General features: G+C 42.4%; 1 protein-coding gene across 7 annotated transcripts in view; it reads right to left on the reverse strand.

Moving 5' to 3' along the window:
- TNIK (TRAF2 and NCK interacting kinase) overlaps positions 1-20,711 on the reverse strand; it is a 342,270-nt gene that overhangs the window by 67,259 nt on the left and 254,300 nt on the right. For 4 of the 7 annotated variants that reach the window (XM_090273859.1, XM_090273835.1, XM_090273850.1 and 1 more), the window contains exons 13-15: positions 7,189-7,299; positions 6,258-6,344; positions 5,043-5,231 (exon numbers count right to left, since the gene is read on the reverse strand). In XM_090273859.1, coding sequence (XP_090129985.1) covers positions 5,043-5,231; positions 6,258-6,344; positions 7,189-7,299 — 387 coding nt within the window. The remainder of the gene's footprint in view (positions 1-5,042; positions 5,232-6,257; positions 6,345-7,188; positions 7,300-20,711) is intronic. The other 3 variants (XM_090273875.1, XM_090273868.1, XM_090273843.1) reach the window with 1 other exon arrangement.

Below are 20,711 nucleotides of genomic sequence, written 5' to 3' on the forward strand. Positions count from 1 at the left end.
AGGTCTTAGAAAGCTTTACTGAAGAGCTACTATGTGGTGAATTGGACACAATCTTACGGGAATTCCTTTTTATTCCAACTGAACAAAACAGTGTGAATTTTTGTCCTTACCTGCAATGCTGGAGAAAGAGAGGGAAGTCAGCAAATAACTTATAAGTGCTCATTAGATACTTTGACCCTGTGCTTATTGGCCACATAAAGAGTTGAATCATCTTGTCCTTTAGCAAAATCACATGGGTAGGTAGTTGCTGAGTAAGATTGGGGATATCTCTTCCATGAGGCACCTCTGATGACAGGGAAGACTCAATTCATATGAAGTGCTTAAAATGCAGTCTTGTTGAAGATAAAGGCCTGATCTACTTTTCTGAGGAAAATCCTAACCAATGATTCCAGAGGAAAATAGAGATCCTCATATGAATGAAGATCATAACTTAAAAATAATGAGGTAAACCTTAAACTGAGACAGGAAATGGAGATGTATACATCTGTATCTAGGAAGGGTGGGTACAGGATATGAGAGATGCTTGTAAACTGCTCACATGAAAACAAAACCAGGCACAACAGAGAAAAGAACACATGTTCCTTGTGGGTGACAATGGCCTTGGGAACAAAATGTAAATAAATTGAATATTACATTTCATTTGCATGTCTACAGTGCCTGTAGTTTCAATGTACACTCAAAGCCATGACTGCCTAGGATCCTCCCGACTGCAAGGCAAGTACAGGTGGGGAGCTGCGCTTCAAGAAGTCTACGAGGTTTGTCCCACATCACACAGCAAGGAAGTCTGAACTCAAACTTCTTACTGCTTCCTTCTAGGTCTCTCTCAAGCTAAATCTTAAGAGAGATAAGCTGAGACTGAGAAAAGATGGGAGCAGAACTATTAACTCTTGAAATGGCAATTTAGGAATCTCATATATAAAATAACTCATATAAAGGAAATAGTACATCAGAGTAGAGCAGAAAAAAACAGTGGAGAAGGAGTTCTTATGTACATGGATTTCAAAGTCCAGTGAACTGAAGGGACATAAAGAGATATCCTGGCCCATTAGTTGCCAAATATTGTAAAACCATGGACAGATGACTGTCATGCATCATAGAGAGAGAACATGACACAGTGTTATAAGAATTAAAATACAGTTTCATGTAATACTCATGTTGACAGAGCATTCTTTCATTGCCACATGTTGAAGAAAAGAAAGAAGGGGAGGGAAGGGAAGAGAAGGGAAGGGAAAGGAAAGGAAAAGAAAAAAGAAAAGAAAAGAAGAGAAAAGACAAGAAAGGAAAAAAGAAGAGAAGAGAAAAGGAAAAGAAAGGAAAGAAAAGGATGGAGGTGGTGTAGAAAGGCACACACAGTTACTGTCAGGTCCAGACAATCACATACAATTTTAAGGAAAGGAGTCTGTTCCATTATAAGAAAAGAAAAACTTCATAATTCAAAAAGTGGCAGTTAGAAAAAAGACCTTCAAGCTTGGTTGGTGTTAAACAGAATATCATACTGATGTTTTCATAGGACAAATCTGACTTCCATCCCAATCCACAAATGGCAGAGAATTTGAAAGGGGTGAGAATAACCCCCCTCCTTCTAATAGACACATTAATGTTTCTTTCTGGCTGAAATCTGAGAGTCCAAGTCAGTGTGACTTTCAGGATAGACAGATACTCAGTCAAAAAAGAGATGAAAGAGCTCAACAAGATTTGCAACTGATCAAGCATTTTCATTTCTTCTTACCGCATCCAACAAGTTAATGAAAAAGGTGATGAGAAATGCAGTGATGACTTACGTTTCACAAGATGGAACAACAAAAACACAGAGAAGGAAGCAGTATAACAATATTGCATTTTAAGGACAAAATGCCAATTTGGAATAAGGGAGAGAAGTGGATGGAAAAGTAATCAAAGAGGAAAACACCATCTTGATGGGCAGGTATGGAGTTGCGTTAGAAAACTAACACTGGCGCGATCAGAGGAAGCTGCAGTGGGTAGAAGACGACTGGGTGGTAACTTCAATGGGACACAGGGCAAAAAGCCCAGACCCGGGTCACAGGAGACTGTGTCACAGCGTCATGGGTACAGTTGCCCACTCCTTCCTGATGAGGATATTATCAAATTTATATCATGCCAGGGGTACATCTGAAAAAGAAAATGGTACCTTTTATTCTACCTTCAAAAGGCAGTTTAATCCAGGTTGTTGACCTCCCTACTATAAGAAAAGATCTGTAAATAACGCTCTGGAAGAAAAATTTGTGCATTGCTGATGAATGACATGAAAAGATTAAGAAGATAAGGATCCTCACGCTCATTTTTATCCTCATTTTGAGAAATGGATGTTAAAATAACCATGAATCAAACCAAGGCAGACAATTATTTATTCTTATTTGTGTAATACACCAATTGTTTGAATCCCAAATTTACACTTGTCACTCATTTTACCATCTAAATGCTGCATCTTTCTTCTAACATATGAACGCCCACCCTAAGACTTGGGAACTGGCTCGTGAACAGACTGATGGTTAGTTGAAAGCTGGATTATGTTAACCACATGCAGGAGGATAGGACTAAATATGAAATCCCCAAAGAATGTTTCCACATGTCTAGAAGTACATGAAGCCCAAAGGAAGAGCACCAGCTGTGAGAGTAGCCAGGGACCTTGGAAGATGCCACTGCCCAGAGGTGGCCCAGACTTCTGATGGCCAGGGAACGTCATGTGGGGAGTGCTTGATGACATAGCCATGGTGTCTGCATGCCCAACTGCCATGTTCCACTTACTGCTAGGAGCCTGGCTAGGAAGCACAGGGACACTAGGAATTCTAGAAAACTGCCTCGATGATGTCTGCAAAGATTTGTTCCCAGGAATGCCTTGGCTTCTGAAAGCTCGGGAACTGTAAACTATTTCTGAATAGAGAGGATAGTCCAGGACTTAAGTCATGAGGACAAATAGTAACTAGACAAGAATGAAGTCAAAGTGGTTAAGTTCAAATCAGATCATGCCAGGTGAGGCGGAAGGAAGGACATGGGAACTTCTCCAGGCTTTCCCCCCATTTTGGGTACATTTGTGCACAAGGGAGCTGTACAGGAGAAAGAAGGGATTCTGGGATGCTTTGCAAGGAATTACGGTCTTTTCCAATGGGATCTGCAGGTGTCCCTGCCCTAATCTCATGTTTGGGCCTGGGAACACCGAAAGCCAGGTAGTCATGCAGCAAGGGAGAGGTCATTTAGTGATGTAGCACTTCTTAGAGGAGGTCAGGTACTTGTAAGGATGCATGAATTCATCCTTCTCCTACCCCGAGGTCCATATGATTCTCTAAGGCACTTCTTGATTGCATTAATGGACAACTGGGGACTTACCACTTTGAAGATGTTGGGAGAGGACATACAAATGACCTTAGACCCTAACTCTGGAGTTGGGCTACATCCTTGTGAGCAAGATGGCTCTGGAGATCTCACTATGGTCATTGAGGCTTCCTGGGACTTCAGTTGTTCTTCAAGAGCAAGTCTAATAGGACAAGCTAGTCCATCTTTCTCCCCTGAGTGATGGTCAAACAGGACTCTCGATCTGGAATCATTAATTTCTGCAGGGGCTACTGGCATTAGCTTAGTAGAGACTAGTTTTTCACTCTTCTGAACACCAGCTATAATCAGGAGCTGTGAGTCTGGCTTAGCTGAAGGTTTCAAATTGGCCTGGCTAGAAAATGATTTAGCAGTGAAAGGAGGTGGCACATCTCTGCCAGTCAGGACACACGTCAACTGCTGTTTAATAGCATAGTGATTCTGCTTAGCTGGAAGAACAGGCAGCTTATTAAGGGGTTGGTGCTGTACCTGGGAGCAGGACCACACAGTTGAATTACTGATCTAAGAGAATGACGCAGCTGTTACAGACATAGGTAAATGCAGATCATATTTACGGACTCGGAGGGAAAATGATAAAAAATGTCCTTTGCAGTGAATCAAATGACTTTTTTCTACAAAGTTAGCTTTTTACGTTTTAAAAGAAAAAAGTACTTTTATAAAAACAGTGCATAGTTATTACAAAGGACTTAAACAATATATAAATGTACAATAATGTTTAAATTTTAAAAACCCTGTAATTTCTTCCTCCCTTAAACAACTGTCATTATCATTAGCACAACATCATTCCAAGTATTTTCTCTACAAATATAAGAGAATAGAAAAAGAAAAAGAAAATGTTTATAAAAATAGGATCTTACGTAAGGAATCTGATTCTTGGGGACATTGTAGTCTAGATAACTTGAAATAAGTTCTAGCTATAAATACCTGAAGATACGAGAACAAAACATGAAATGCCAACATCCTTTTAAATGATGAGCTATGCTTACAAGAAGATAAAGGAAATCACTAGGTGCCACAAATAATGACAGAACTGACAACTAGGGTGTTACATACGTGAGGTAATTCTGTGATTCCCTAGAAGAGCTGTTGGTCTTGGCTGGAGTTATTCTTTTGTTTGTTTGCTTTATCCATTTGGTTATCACCCCTTTTTCCTATCATCCCAACAGTTTTTAATGAGATTTAAAAATTACTCATCACAGAGCCAACGCCCACTACTTTGGAACTATTTGCAAAACAAATGACCTCTGACATTGGAGGTGAACACCACAGCCACAAGTCTGAGGCCAATTGTGTATCCACTAGTACCACCAAAGAAAAGGAAGTGTTAGTGATAATACTAATGATCAATTTCAGGGGCTAGGTATAGATGGTAAATGATTTTACCTAGAATTCCTATGTCCTTAGTCATATAATTCCATGGAAATTCACTAAAAATCCTCATGCTACAAACTCATTTGAACTCCCATAAGGAATATGATTTTTCTACTTGTTTTTGTTTGCAAATACCCACTGTATTTTCAAATATACAGAAGGAGAACAAAAAGAAGAAGAAGAAGAAGCAAAGTGTGCACACCTTACAATGAATTGTTTTCTAGATTCATAGCACTGGTCTGATTCTCCACTTTTACTTGATGAACTCATTATAGCCAATAGCCTGGCCAACAGGCTGTGGTTACACTTGCTTGCTTACTTACCTCCTTGGCCCATGCTGGTTTCTCACTAGGACTCATCCCTTCTTTGTAATGGTACAGTGGCTTCTTCTCCACAGGCCTCTGCTCTTGCCGTTGATGCTGAAGAGAAACCAAGTAGTCTCTCTCTTGCTTTAGCTGTCTCTGCAGCCTTTCTGCTTGTCTCTGTTCTTCTAATTGTTTGCGCTTATACTCCTGTCCAGATCAGGGAAGAACAGTAAAGAAAGGCAAAGTCACCATACAGAAACCACTGGCCAGTACCAGCTAAGCATGCAGTGATGTCAAAAGTGATGCTAAATAACAGAAAACCTCAATAATGACAGAACCACAAGAGGATATGAGGATGTGCTAAGCTACAGCGTTGGCTTAATATCTACACAGAATGTGGTGTTTAATGAAAACACTATTGCCTTAATGGAAACCCCTGCAGAACATTACCCATTGCAAAGTAACTTATCCTTGATGAATTACAACCAGGAAAGTGGCAATAATGAGAGCATTTGTATGGTCAGTATACAGCCCCTATAAGGAGCCATCCACTTCCTGATTTAATAATTAAACCATTCATACATGTACAATTAAGTACAAAATTAAATGAGGAGCTAAAGACATTGCCTGAAGTTGGATCAACAAATGCCAAGCTTATGTAGAGGCTAAAAAATATCACAGTGCCACTGAATAAAAAGTTCAGTTAAAAAAAAGATACCAAGAATCTCATTTGGAGAGCACTGCAATAATAATAGAAAAGTACTTCAAGTGGAAGCTGCATGAGCAAGGAACACAAAATGTTCCCATCATAAGGGTAAAACTAATAGTCTGCAAATGAAACATGACTGCAAGGCTGAGTGGGTTTTTATGGAAGAGGTGCATTTTCCTGTGATTGTATTATAGCATGTTGTCAACGACCTTAAAAGTCAATCTGTAAGAAACACAGTGGGTCTCAAAAAAGTCAGAAGTTATAATAAGGCTGGATTCACGTTAAAGTCTTACAGATAGAGTTAATAAAGAATATATAACATGTATATTAAATGTACTGAGATTCAGCAAACTGGGTCAGGAAATGTAGGAAGTCTGTGAGATTTTTGCGTCCATGCGGCTTGAAGGATCTCCTTTTCTGGACTGGCACGTGAGGAAGACAAACACACACACACACACACACACGCACGCACACACATATGATGAACACAGAGCATGTCAGCTGGCTCTTGGCTTTCCCATTACCAGAAGTAGAGCTTGTTCATGCAGTAGCTGCTGCTGCAAGATCTCTAACTGTCTCTGCTCCTCCTCTAACTGTCGCCTGATGTACTCCTGGAGAGGTAGGCAGCAGAGAATTCAGAGGAACACAAAGAGAGAGAGAAAGAGAGAAAAAAAGAACCGGTAATTTCAAAGGTGACAGAGCTGCCAAGTAAAGTGTGGAACGAAGGAGAGAAAAATAATATACCCACACACCTCCTCACAAAACAGGAAAAGTATGTCGCACCGAAGCAAAAGCATTTCAATTCAGTCAAAAGCACAAGCCTGCTTCCTGCAATAGCTGACCGGGATGGCTCAGTGCTTTGCTGCAACTATTTGGTTTTAATAAAACCAGCTACATTTTAGAGCTTTTCATTACAGGTTCCCTCTTTATGGGCTACCTGGAATTAACAATGCTACAAAGAGTGGAGGCTCCTGTGCAAACAGCAGGGATAAAATAACTGTGCCATTGTGCACTGTCTTTGTAACGGAACCACCCTGCAGAGTTTTACTGTGCCATCAGAATATGAGTCCAACAAAGGGAGGGGGCCTGCATCAATGGCTCCAAGTCCCAGAGACCAGAGATTGCCTGAGTAGAAAAGCTCTTCTGAAGCAATGAAAGAGTAGGACGTGGCTCATTTATCATGCTTCAGTGCTACCTTCAAAGTAGATACCCAGGGTTGGGAGAATCAAAAGATCAAGGCATGATGTCAGGGGACTCTGGCCTGGGTAGGAAGCAAGACTGAATGAGTGGGCATTGCCAAGGTTGTGCATTTGACTTCTTGAATGGGGGAGAAGAGTTGCTTGAGAAAGAATAAAAATCTGCTTAAACTGAGCAGTCCTAAGAGAAGGTGACCCATACCCCACAGACAGCTGGTGCTCTGGGGCCATCTGCGGGGCTCCGCGGTCCCAGCTGTACCTGCTCATGCTCTGCACGCCTCCTCTCCTCCTCCCGGCGCATCTGCTCCTCGTAGTGCCGGCGTTGCTCCCGCTCCTGCTGCTTCCGCAGCTCCTTCTCTCGCCTTTGTTGCTGGGGGGCAACAAGCAGACAACCATGAATGAACCAAACAGAAGCGGGAGGTGTCAGAACCCAACAGGGAAAGCTGCAGAACTGCACAGGTGAGCTCTTAGAGAGAGATGCCTACGTGCCCAAAGGCGCTTCCTCTCCTGTGTTATGGGGGTCACGTTGGCAAGAAAGAGGTAAGAAGTACAATTGACAGTTACAAAGTTGTCACAAGGATGCACAGTACAGCACAGGGAATACAGTCACTAATAATGTGATAAGTATGGGTACTAAAAGTATGGAGAAAAACACTTTGTAAAGTATGATTATATAACCACTGTGCTGTACAACTGAAACAAATATAAAATAATATTGAAAGTAAAAAAAAAAAAAAGGCTACAGAGAGCAATTCAGCGTCTTACAGAACACCCTGCTATTTGACATGCTATTGGGCTCTGGGGGTTTATACGTCTCTCCGGAGAAGTTCCCATTAAGGGCGTTCTCCCAACTGGCTGACAGGAGTTTTCAAATCAAGGGGAGAAACACCACGGTATACCATTACTTATTACATCTTATCAAACTGTTTGTGAGATTCGATAGGTTTTAAAGCACATTCACAATGCTCATGTCATTCAGTCTTTCTGACATCATGTAGGGCAAACATTCCATAGCTACAGAAAGCAACAGCCAGAGAGGTAAAGCGACCCATTTAAGGTCACACAGTCATTAGTGGCTAAGAGTACAAGAGAACTTATTGACTCCCACCCTGTCTCCCATGCTGCCTTTCTTTATTTTCTGGAGTATTCCCTCTGAAGCATCAATTTCAACTTCTTACTCCAGTGAGACCCTTAAGCTCAGGAACCATCATCACCTCACCCAGTGACCACACACCCCTCACAGTGGACAGTGTGGCAAGCACCTTCATGCTTTATCTTCCTTAAGCTTCACAAAAAAACATCGAAGGCAGATACCGTTATCATCCTCCATTTTGTGTGAGAAGACTGAGGCACAGAGAGATTAAATAATGGTTCGAGGTCATGCCCACATTCAAGGTCAATCCCAGTAAGTGGTGGAGCTTGATTTCAAAGCCAGGAAATGTAATTCCAATCTGAGTACAATCATTACAAAAGGAGAAGTGGCAGCAGGAGTGATAGAAAGACCACAAATTAATCCAGCTCTTCATTATACTCTCAGGGAAAAGGAACCTCGTAGGAGCAGTCACAGGAGTCAAAGTGTCTCAACCAGGGACAGTACTGTTCCCCGGTCCCTGGAGCACTTGGAAAGTGTGGGGAATGTGGGAGAGTTCCTGGTTGTCCCAATGACTGAGGTACATGCCTCTCATTTAGCAAGAGAAGCCAGGGATGCTAAGCATCCAACAATACGCAGGGTAGTCATACATTACAAAGTATTTTTCATGCCCCGTACCATCAGTGTCCCCTTTGAGAAATGCCGCAGGCCCTTCCCTTTGTGTCAGAGCCTGGTACTGGCATTATGATTTCTTCTTCCTCAAATACTATGTTTGGAGGGGACATTTCAGGGGGTCCATTCCCTTGTAATAGTCCCAACAATTCACTTCCTGCCTGAGGAAACATGAGATACTCAAAACAGAACGGATTGTGACTGCATCCCACTGGCAAGCTAGCTCTGCACAACCAGGGAAGCAGCTCTCTAGTACAAAAGCTCTGTCACAACCCCAGTGACCACAGGTATTCAAAACTCCAAAGAAGCTCAGAATGAGGAGGCCTCTCTGATGTGGCTCCCACCTGCAATCCTCTGGGCTGCTGTCTTCCCATCAACTCTGAGGCTTGGGAGATAAGCTGCCTTTTTGGGGACTCAATGTGTATCAGGTCCAGGTCAACAATTATTTGTCCACCTTAGATTCCAGGTGATGGGGAGCCACTGGAGAATTATATGCCGTCAAAAACCATGATCAAATTTGCGTTTTCAAGAGGCCTCCAAACAGCCAGGGGAGGGGGTGAGTCTAGAAGCTGAACGCAGAGCAAGGTCAGTGTGGATCCAGGCAGAGAATGATGGGAATTGATGAGTGAAGCAGAGGCAGTGAGAGCATCCATGTTGACACCACTATTGAGGATGGAGATGCAAGCAAAAGGAAGAAAGATGAAAACTTATCCAGATTTTCAGTTATTTTAACAGGACTGGAGCAGACACCAACATAGAAGTAGCAATTAGAATGGGGCCAAAATAAAATAGGCAGGTGGGTGCCTATGGGGCGCATAAAGGTGAGTGATGTTCCTGGCAGAGGGGCACAGCAGGTGGTGTGACAGAGGAGAAAAAGCAGGTCTGGGGAAGGGGATAAGGGGCATAAGGATGAGCCAAGTTCCAGACATGCGTTTACTGTTTTAAAGAAAAAAATAACACAGGAAGGCGTACATAGAAAACATCGTCACAGGAACTGAGTGAATTGGGATTATAGATCCCAAACAGAGGTTTTTCCAACATTCAACCAAAGCAAGTCAATGCCAGCACAGAGAATAAAATAATCAGGTGTACAGATCTGGCTCCTAGCAGGAAATAGCCCTAATTTAGCTAACATTTCAAGTTTTTTCACTTCCACCATTGGTCTCTTTCTCGAGGAAAAAAAAATAATCAAGCCTTTGGAAGATTAGGCTGATTTCTACAGGACGGATTTGTACCTTTCCTACCACTTTGCTAGGAATCGATGCTGTTTTATAATTACATGCCACTCAGGTTGCCATGGAAGGTGTACACAGTATTGATTGCAATCCAAGAGGGTCTGGGCTTCTCAAGTACTCTGTAGTTTCTGAGAAAGACACTCAAAAGTGACTAATAATTAATACTCATCTCATTCACATCAGCTGCTGCTAATTCATGGAGGCTCCGGTTCCTGTGGCAAGGCTGGAAAAATAAATCACTTCCCTAACCTTCTGAGGGCACCTTGCCAATTTCCAGCTGCTGTGTTTCAATGTTAATGCCTTTTCAGGAAAAATGTTTGCTCTCTCTCCTCCTGGGCATCGGGCTGTTTGAGGGGACATACAAAACATGTCAGAGAAAGACTAAGTCCTGGGCTTCAAGCAGACACCTTTACAAAGCTCTGATGACTGTTGTCTGAAGCAGCTCTTCGAGGCTTGATCCTGGGGGACCCTCGGCCTCTCACTCAGAACCTGGTGCCTAGAAGGTACACAGAGAATTTTGCTGGACTGAACTGAGTAAAAAACTTGGGACAAAAGAAGACAACACAGTATCCTGCTATATTTCTGTGGTGGTATTTCCCCCCTACTAGTATATAGGTTGCATCCCATTGTATCTCATACCACGGTCATCTGAATATGTCTTACCTACTCTGCAGTTCAGGTTGAAACCTACTTGTGGGTAGGGTCTCTGTTCCACTCTTGTTTTTCTCTTCCACTGTATCCAATATAGGGCTTGAATACCATGATACTTGTTGCACTGAATACTGTAGATTGGGTAGCATGAGAAGAGAGAAAGCCGTGTGGAGGCTGAGACCACCCCCTCACCCTTGTAAGCCCTCTAGGCCAGAATATTCTTTTATGCTGAGCAGGAACAAGGCCTGAGAATGTTTCCTCTAAACAGAGACCAACCTCTAGTTGGTACTGGCATAGTATCTGTTTGCCATCTTAGAGAAAGGCAGAATAAAAATAAAATAAGGGGTAAGAGTCTAACTAGAAGAAGTGGAAAAGGGGAGAATAGAATTTTTGAATTTCATTCAAATTATGCATGAAGATGTCTGTCAGTGGTTCTGCTGTCAAAAAAGAATGGGTGGAACCAAGTACCCTAAAATTCTTGGCTGAAGCCCCACTTGGACACAATTGCTTGGAAGTATATTTACATCCATATCTTCTTAGATGCATTTCTAAAAGTTGTATCACTTAAAATTAGACATTCAGTGGGTTCTTATAAGTTTCCTAGTTGTTCCCCCCTGGTTGGGGGAAAATACAGTAATCAGAGAGTCATTAAGGAAGCTAGACAGGCTACACAGACCTCATTCTTCTCTTTTAATACTCTTTATATGGAAAAGATAAACCATCCAATCTACGTATTCAGAGATTTTCTGGAAATTAACTGCCTAAACTGTTCTTTTGAACTCCCTGGCCAACCTTTGAACAGCAGACAGCCCTATGGGTGAGCATTCTCTGATTACACATATGCCATACTGGTCTTAATTTTTTTAAATTATATTTGTCCTGCTTTTTTCCCCTTTGTCCCCCTCAACTAAGTACCCTACACTCCCTCAAGCAATCCCTCTACCACTGCTCATGTCCATGGGTCATGTGTGTAAGTCCTTTGGCTACTCCATTTCCTATATTGTACTTTACATCCTCATGGCTATTCTGTAACTACCTATTTATCTTAGATATGGCACCAGCTTGCTGGCTCAGTCTGGATGGACGTGGTTTCTTTAATTCCATAGTTGTCAGACTTCCATTCAACTCGATTTCTGATGGTTCTGAGTGAAGGTTGTTCTATATTTTAGTTGTAATTTTGATGTGGTTTTGCGAAGAGGCGAGCCATGTGTGCCTACGCCACTATCTTGACCAGAAGTCCCAACCTAGTCTTTAAGCATATAGAGAATTCTAAACAGACTGAGCTGTGAGGAGGCTTAATAAAAAATTCTGGTCCTGTCTCTTCTATGGATGCTACTCAATGTGATCATTCACAAGCTCCTTATAAATCTCGGAGCCACAATGTTTTCTCCAGGGATAATGGCCATCTGGGTTTCCCTGGGATACATACAGAGGTGCAAGAATGGCAGGATGGATATGCTGAGTACCTATGACTCTAGGTTAGTGTAAAAGTCAAGTGTATCTGTAAATCCTAAATTTCTTCTGCCATTATTTGAAAGCTTTAATATAAGACTCTAGATTGAGTCCTATGAAAATAAGCCCATTATAAGTCAGTTTATTAATACAATGTCTACAGAGAGGGCCACCCTGCACATCTGGGATATTACTGAAGATGCTAAATTATATCTATGTGGAAAGGTTGTAGAAATAGGTGACATTTGGGGAAGAACATTATCATTGCCTTCCAAAACTTTTGGGGCTGATGTGGAAGGCATTTTAGTTTCCTTTGGCATAACTTGTAATAATGCAAGAATTCACAAGGACTTGAATCAATAACAAGATAAGATGCTCAAAAATAGAATATCTTGCATCATGTCTCTCAAAGTATAAGCAGAGATTATACGTTTAAACAGGCGAAATGACTCTGAGGAATATTATCATGGGGATTTTTGTTTTGAGAGAAGTGGCTTAGATCACTTTTGAGGTCCCTTATGTTCCCCAACCTCTATGATTCTAGAAGACTTCTCACTGAAGAAAATAATAGTGAAGTGAAAACAATTGGATTTAAATGTCATATTAAGTAATACTATCTGTGAAAGTATCTTGTTGTCATAGTTCTATAGTTAGGAAGAACTAAAAATAATGATTGTGAAACACAAGAAATGCAGACTAGATGTAATAAAAAGAGGTTCCATGGAGAGCCCAGACAATGGGAAGCAGTCTGTAATGCCCGTTACATGCTGTCACTGAGAAACCATACCTGCCGTCCACCTAAGGTCGGCAACTGTCTAATGCTCTTTCCAATGTAAAATGCTGTACATATAAAATAGTAACATATCCTTTCCATTCCTTGAAAGTGTGGCAAGGGGGTTGGGCAAAAGGACTGAAACATCAGTAGCACTTTAAGATGTAATACAGGAATTTCAGCCCAACTTCCCTTCCTCATCTTGGCAGGAAACCCCTCCCATCCAGGATCCAGGTGACCATGCAGACTACATCCTGCCTCCTGCAGCACAGCAGGTAAGTCAGAACAAGCTGCCCTTCTGGGAACCACTGAGAAGCAGGGTTGCATACATTCATGCACACCACCCAGCTTCTGAAGCACAAGCATGATACATATGCACGTGCGATCATAAGACCATTGTCAGAGGCCCGTGGGCAGGCCCGCCTGGGACAATGAGCATCCACTTTGTCAGCCTGGCTCCCAGCTGTTCCATAATTTCTGTTCAGTTTTTTGAAAGAATAGAGCTAAAGCCCAGCTAGAAAGCATTCAGTATTTGTGCTGATGTTACTCACATCCAGAATTAAAGGGCCACTCTGCTCCCCACTAGCGGCCACTGCTTACAGCACCCCCTTAGGACACCTACAGTTAATTATTAAGTAAGTGAGTTAAAGGCCATTTCTTAGCAGTGCCCATGAATGAACACTCCAGGCCCTGAAAGGGGGGAGTTATTTTTACTCATGATGCTTTCTTCTGCTGAGGGCCTGGGACCGTGGTCCAGTGGATGGGACTACCGCACGGGTGCAAGGCCATACTCATGTCCCTGTCTCCTGCTCCTGCCCACTGTGCTTGTTCAGGCTGCATTCAGCTGTGAGCCCCCACCATGAAGGGAGATGACTCAGAGTAGCAACAAGATGGATAACGGGAAACAGGTTTTTCCCTTCCTGAGCAACTATCTTCTTGAATTTATTCACATACTTACTGGAAGCCAGGTACTGCTCTAAATGTTTTGTATGTATCAAGTCACTTACTCCTCAAAACTATCACTATCCCGTTTTGTATATGGGCAAACTGAGGCAGAGAGAAATCATGTCATGGCCAAGATCACAAAGGCAGTAAGTGGCAGAGGTGGATTCAAACCCACGCAGTCTCTTACTACATATACTCTTAATTACTTTACTTCTACCTTCTAGGTGAAGGGGTCACTTCCAATGTGCTGTGCCCGTGATGCCCAGAGCTTACTATTCTACATCACAGGAACTTTTATCTTCTTGTGGGTTTAATTTGGGTACTGGTGGGACATGAGACTAGATGCAGCCACTTGGCAATAGTGAGATTATAATTATACAGTGTTGGAAATGACAGCAAGAAATACTGATAAGAATCCAGTGAAAAGCAGAGCTCTCCAGAGAAAGGTCTCTTGAGGCCTGGCTGGGAAGAGGAGACCTTCCAAGGTCTAAATGAGGTACATTCAGAAGGACGAAGACAGGCTGCCTCCCTATAACAACAAGGCCAGGACTGCCAGCTAAGTTAACAGCAGATAGATACCCCAGCAAGACACAGGAATAAAGGTGCTCTCAGGGACGAGCCCCACAAAAGGGATGGAAAAGTCCAAGTTTTATAGCAAACAGGGAAGATACATTAGGGAACTAAAAAAGGCAGAAAATGGGAAATGCAATCTACATAGAAAACCCTTAAAACAAATAAACAAAAACTAACAACTTTAAAATTGTCAGTTCCATGATAACAATAAAGTATTCATTCCATTCCTGGGTCAGGCACGATGCCAAGATTTCTGTATATACGATTCCATTTGCTTTTCACAACAATCCTGCAAAGTCAATAGTATCTTAATTGTGTATATAAGGAAGCTGAGGTCCAGAGACAGCATAGCCAGAATACACCTTGGTTCCCATAGCTTCAAAGCTGAGGGACTTGACCTCTACATTAACCGGTTGTACTGCCATTGAAAAACTAATGACATTTTTTTTTTCTCTTAATGATATAACTGAATTGCTACTAGTATGATAACAAATATTCTTCAGAAAACATAAATAAAAGCTTCCCTGTTGGTATATTTTATTTTGATAAATTCAAGACGGTTTTACTGCTGGAAGAATTTAAACTTTTGGAAATTACACCTCAGACTTCAGTCAAAGATACTCAATTCCAATAATAACAACAACTAATAGGTACTAAGTGTCTTCTAAGTATTCTAAGGCTTTCTATGAATTAGCTCATTTAACCCTCACAACAGCTCTGGGTGGGGGGAGGGGAGTAAATGCTATTGTTATTCTAGTTTCACTAATAAGGAACCTGAGGCACCAGAAAGTTAAAAATCTTCTATTAATTAAGGAAACTCTTAGCCAAGATATTAACTCAACAGAATTTCCCCAAATGCTCTGTTCCCATGAGACTTTTAAGAGCTTCAATATGGTGTCCTGTACACACTGACTCTTAAAGAGATATGCAGCTTTCCACTGCCCCTTCCTTGCCCACCTCCCTTTTTTTGGGGGGGGGGGGGTCTAAGAGCACCTGGGAGAAACTTCTAGGGTCCCAAAGAACAACCTTACAAACAGTGGCTTCTCTGGGTTTGGGCTCCAGCAGGCATAGCTCCTGTGAGATGGGCCCAGTTACCCTGAGTGCGAACAAATGCTAAGAAAGAAGGTAAGCAAAAGCTAACCACAAGTGGACAAGCATGTAATTATAACAAATTCTCCAAATAGAACCATGAGGTGGGCTTCGTGGGTAATAGTTAAAATGGATTTGACAAGTCCTTCGAAAGCAAATCTGTCCAGCTCTTGGCAGTTGACAAAGTTTTTCCAGTCTATTTTCCTGGTCTATCCTTAGAACAACTCAGTGGTGGGAACAAGCTTTGTCAGTAGCATCCCACCGAGCTCAGGAAGTGGGGGTGTGGGGAGACTCCGAGAACTTCCAGGTGGGACACAGTGGCCCTCAAATTCACATCGACGACATTCTACTTCAAAACCAGATCTGACTTCCTGAGCAAGTAATTATTTTCCTCCAAAACAAAGAGGAAATGAATATGTTTGTAAAGAGGGCCACATAAAAACTATTTTTAAAAACATCATTTTTGCTATTGAAACTAAAGGATGCTGTTACTGTACTCAGCCTTCAGCCAGCATTCTGTAGAGCTGGCACTTTTAACTCTGTCCTCATGCTTGAATCCTTGACTTTTTTTTACAACATCAAACTCCCGTGGTGTTCCTTCTATGTCATTATCAGTCTTCCTAGCTGCCTTTTCTTACCTTACCCTGACTTCTCAGAGTTCAGGCCCAGACTTTCTTCTCTTCTTAATGTATATTTTCATAACCATCAACCAATAATTCCCATCTTCTTTCTGCATAGCTCACCCCTCTTCTATGGCTCTATCTGTATAATCCAACCAAATCCTTGGCATCACCATTGGCCTCCTCACAGGCATCTTAAATTCACTATGTTCCAAACTGATCTTATCCTCTTGCTCCCAAACCTGGTCTTCCACCTGGATGCTCTAGTAGATGTCAGGAACCTTCTGTGACTGCCCCACTGTCCTTCATCTCTGATGTTCAGGCAGCCATCATGTCCTGCATGTTCTACAGACTCCATCTCTCCTTTTTTCAGTCCACCTAAAGCACCACCCTCTCTGGCCTTGATTAACTTGACTCTTGCACCCACTAGGGCTCTTTCCAATTACTCTCCTTGCAACAGCCAAAGTTGCATTTTAAAAATACAGATCTGATTGTATTCCCTTGGATAACACATGTCAATGTCTTCCCGCTATTCTTGAGTAAAATTTGAAACTACTTAACTTGGCTTAAGAAGCCCTGCAAGACTGTGCCTTCACCTTCTGCTCTCCTTCAGCTGACTCCGACCAACATGCCTCCAAGCCAGGCTAGGCTCCAGTCCCTGCGGTACATGCCCTTAGGGCGTGGTCTTTTCCACCGTATCACTCTGGCAATGACAGTGAATGGTTATTTGGGTGATTATTTGCCTGGTGCCAGCTTCCCTTACAGATCTACTCTTCACAAGGGCAGGCTGTATTCCCAGGGTCCTGTATGGTGCCTGCATAGGGTGGCAGGCATTCAGTAAGTTTGTTAAATGTCTGCCTACAGGAAAAGAAAAATGGTTTTAATTCTACTGAACATTTGGAAAAAAAAATTGAGCTCAATGTTCTTGAAAGCCTCAGTCACTCACCATAACGTTAGAGGCTTATGGGGAAATCACTGCTTAGACTGCCAGTCTCTCATTTTGTACATTAGGGCTCCACTATTACTAGCCAATAAGATACTGGTGGTATTAAAAACGAAAAAACAAAAACAAAAACAAAAATCTTCAGGCAAAAGAACCAAGATAGTATGATATCTTTTAAGTTATCACTGGATGATGTTATGATGTTATGATTTAGTGCCCTTTTAGTGGCTTGAAAAACTTACTAACACAACTCTCTGAAGGATAGCCTTACTACCACAGGGCAAGTTGGTGCTCCTGGGGTCAATTTGATTCATTCCTGGGACTTAAATACACTCTTTCCAAAATGAAGGTATAAAGGCCCCTCTGGAAGTTGAAAAAATAAATAAATAAATCACTGAGATCATCTCAAAACCCTGGAACAAAATTAGGCATCACCACAAACCTGCTCAAGGTCAGTGTCTGGGCCCTAACTCTGTAGTAGAGAGTAAAGTAAGTTGTGCTTTGTCTAGGCCAAGTAATGAAAAATTTTATTGAGCTGAATGAAAACAGAAGAAGCCCTCTACATACTTTGTCTCATTATTGCTGGACTCATTCACCTGAGCTGTGTTTAATCAAGTTCCTGGAATTTAGTTATAAATTGTACTTTATCATTGGTCATGAGCTGAGAGTCTTATACCCACCATTTAGTTGCCTTGAAGCCACGTGCTTTCCACATGCTGATAAATGACTGCATTCAGTGTACAAAGTCCTTCTAAGAATATACAGATACTGATTTAGAATGTAGCCCAACCCACGTGGTTACCCATAAATAGCCAAGGACATGTAGGGCTTCCTTAGAAAGCTCTGGTAGGAGGTGACAGCTGAGATCACTGAGGAAGACAAAGGCTATACCCTACACAGCCTCATGTCACCAAAAGGGCATCTTAAAGGCCTTTTTATGGAAATGTACTTCCCAGGAAGTACAAGCCTATACAAGCCTACCCGACCACAGTGATGCAAAATTTACAAGTCTAACTGTGGGTTTTTAACTGCTTCCATGTGACAATGTAGTTCAAGTTCCTACTCAGGACACCAGAAATACAAGCTGTCTGTCACTCAGGCCAGGGCAGCAGACGTGGATGGGAATCTAGCAGGAGAAGAATGTAAGAAGGGAGTCCCTGGAGGCAGAGACAGTCATTACTCAGGAGTTCAGAATCTATAATCATTTGAGTAGTCAGTATTTCTTTTTCTTCTCTGTTGAGCAATAGGGACAAGATATAGGACCAAAGATAAAGCTTGGTATAATCTCTCGATGTCCTGTGGTCACAAGGGCTCCTGCTTCCTGTGAGAAGCCAGGGCTCATGCACACTGGTGCACAGAGTGAAGTGTCCTCATCCATGCAGTTGCCTTCTGTGAAAGTGAGGACTTAAAGGTGTATTTCTGTGGATACATGTGTCCCACTGAGTCTGAACACTGAGTTGCATCCAAGGGAGAGGCCCCAGAAAATGACAGAAAAGAAGAGATACGAGGAGCCTCAGCAGGAGCTCTGATTGGGAGCAGGAGAGCCAGGACCTGGCTCAAAGATGAGCACCTTCTGGTGCAGCTTCTCTGCCCTTGCTCATATATCCTTAAATTCTCTGGGTAAAAGACCATTGAAGGAGAGGCCAGGTAAAGACTATGGAAAAGCACGCTGACTATGGCTTAGCGGCAAGGCAGGATGGGCACAGTGACAGCTGTGGAGCTCTGAAGGCCGATCCTCTGGGCCTGAAATCTGTTTTCTTTTTAAGCTGTGTGAACTTTAGAAAGTTATTAACCTCAATGAGGCCCAGCTGCATTATCTTTAGACTGGGGTTATTGTGAAGATTAAATGAGACAATTCACATAAAGTGCTGAACAGAGTACCTGTCAGACAGTAAGTGCTTCATAACTGGTAGAAATAATTGTTCCAGCAACTTGATAAAAAGCTCAAATACATCATACTAGAAAAGAGGAAACAAAATCTAAAAAATAAAACAAAACAAAATAATAAACTGCATCCTCTGAAAAGCCGTTATGTTAATTAAGGATCTAGATCCAAGGGACAAGAGTCTTTCAATTTATATTTTTTAATAAAGAAGGAAATTCGTGTGTGTGTGTGTGTCCAGGCACATGTTTGCATTCTTGAGTATTTTAAATGTTTTACGGGGTGATGTGGGGATTTTCTAGGGTTACATGGTAAGTGCTTTTAGCCTGAAATGCAGTGCAATGGATGACTGGGAAAGGAGCATGGTCAAGGTTTTCATGGTGTGATGTTCCAATGATGAAGCAGCTTTGGGAAATGCTTTTGGAAGACATTAACCACAAGCCAAGGGAAAGGAAGGCAAGGCAGGATTTGCAGGCAGTGCCTAGCTGGCGAGAGGGGTTTGACCAGAAGTCTAAGGGAGTAAACCTTGGATTCAAACAGCAGAGGCCCTTGGTCCTCAGAGACCAGAGAGCCTGAGAGAAATGGTGCGGCCATTGGCTGGGGGCCAATAGAGGAGAACAAAACTGGCTGGGTGGGCAGGAGGAGATGACATCAGGGCACAGCTGTGACGACCTGTTGGAATTTCAATACATGCTCAGGAGAGTAGTCACAGGTGCATGCAGCTGCACTGCTGCACCTCGTCTTTCACTTCTGAGAGCTGCCTGATGACGCCCATACTTCCCTTCCCCCGCTCTGTTTCTGCTGGCTCCTCCAAAGGTCTCTGCCCCACAGCAGTACAGCACCTCCATCTGTCTACAGCAGTATGAGTCCTAGACTAGAAGATGGTGAGCCTCAAACTTCTCACGTGCTGAGCATTCTGCACACAGACAATATTACAGACTTTATATAGACTTAGATAGGAGAGAGCTTCATTTGCCTACTGCAGCTTGCAGAAGCCTACAAGGTCCAATTTTGAGGATCCCAGTTCAAGGCTCTGAAACTTATCTACATTTACCACTTTGGGGCCCATATGGACAATGGGATCAGGGAGCTCTGGTGTGAACCCTGGCTTTGCACTTATCAGGCCTGCGACACAGAACCAGTTACTTTCCCTTCCTAAACCCCAGTTTTCTCTTGTTAAATGGAGATTACATGGACTTGCCATGAGAAATGATGAATATATGCAGAGATCATGATACTAGATTAGATCCTAGATATAAGCAAAGCACCCCACCCAGTCTGTGGCACAAAGAAGTCACTCAATAATTGCAACTGTTGGGTATTGCTGCTGCTGGTCTATATACTAATATTCCAGAGACATAATGAGATTGATGGAATTTATTGCAAACTGAAACTGAAGCCCGTACTAATTTAAAACTGGGAGGTTGGACCCGGACAAGCCATTTAAAAAGCAATCTGCTCCTGCTGTCTGCAATTCACCCCCCTCTAACTACAGCAACCACCTGACAATGGAAGTGAACTGCTGTAAACAGTTAATGAGGAGCATGACGGTGTTTGGAAAAACTGTAAAATTACTGCCTCATTACTGAGCAGTCAGTGAACCTGTCATTTGCCACCCAACTTCCTATGCTCTCTCAGTTTCCTAATTGTCTAGAGTATTGATTTATCTGGCAGAGGAAGGAGGCCTCAGAGCAAGGTTCTGGGAAGGAGGCTTTAATAAACGTCTATAAGACCACAGAAGGTGAGGGCCTTGCCCAGGACCAGCCATGCAGGCGGTATGGTTTCCCACAAAAATAAGAGCAATGCCTATAGATAAAGCTTTCTCCACAGCTGGAAGACAGGCCCTGGACACCAAAGG

The sequence above is a fragment of the Furipterus horrens genome, unplaced genomic scaffold (genome assembly GCF_987537825.1).
Source record: "Furipterus horrens unplaced genomic scaffold, mFurHor1.1.pri manual_scaffold_1, whole genome shotgun sequence".
NCBI classification, from domain to species: domain Eukaryota; kingdom Metazoa; phylum Chordata; class Mammalia; order Chiroptera; family Furipteridae; genus Furipterus; species Furipterus horrens.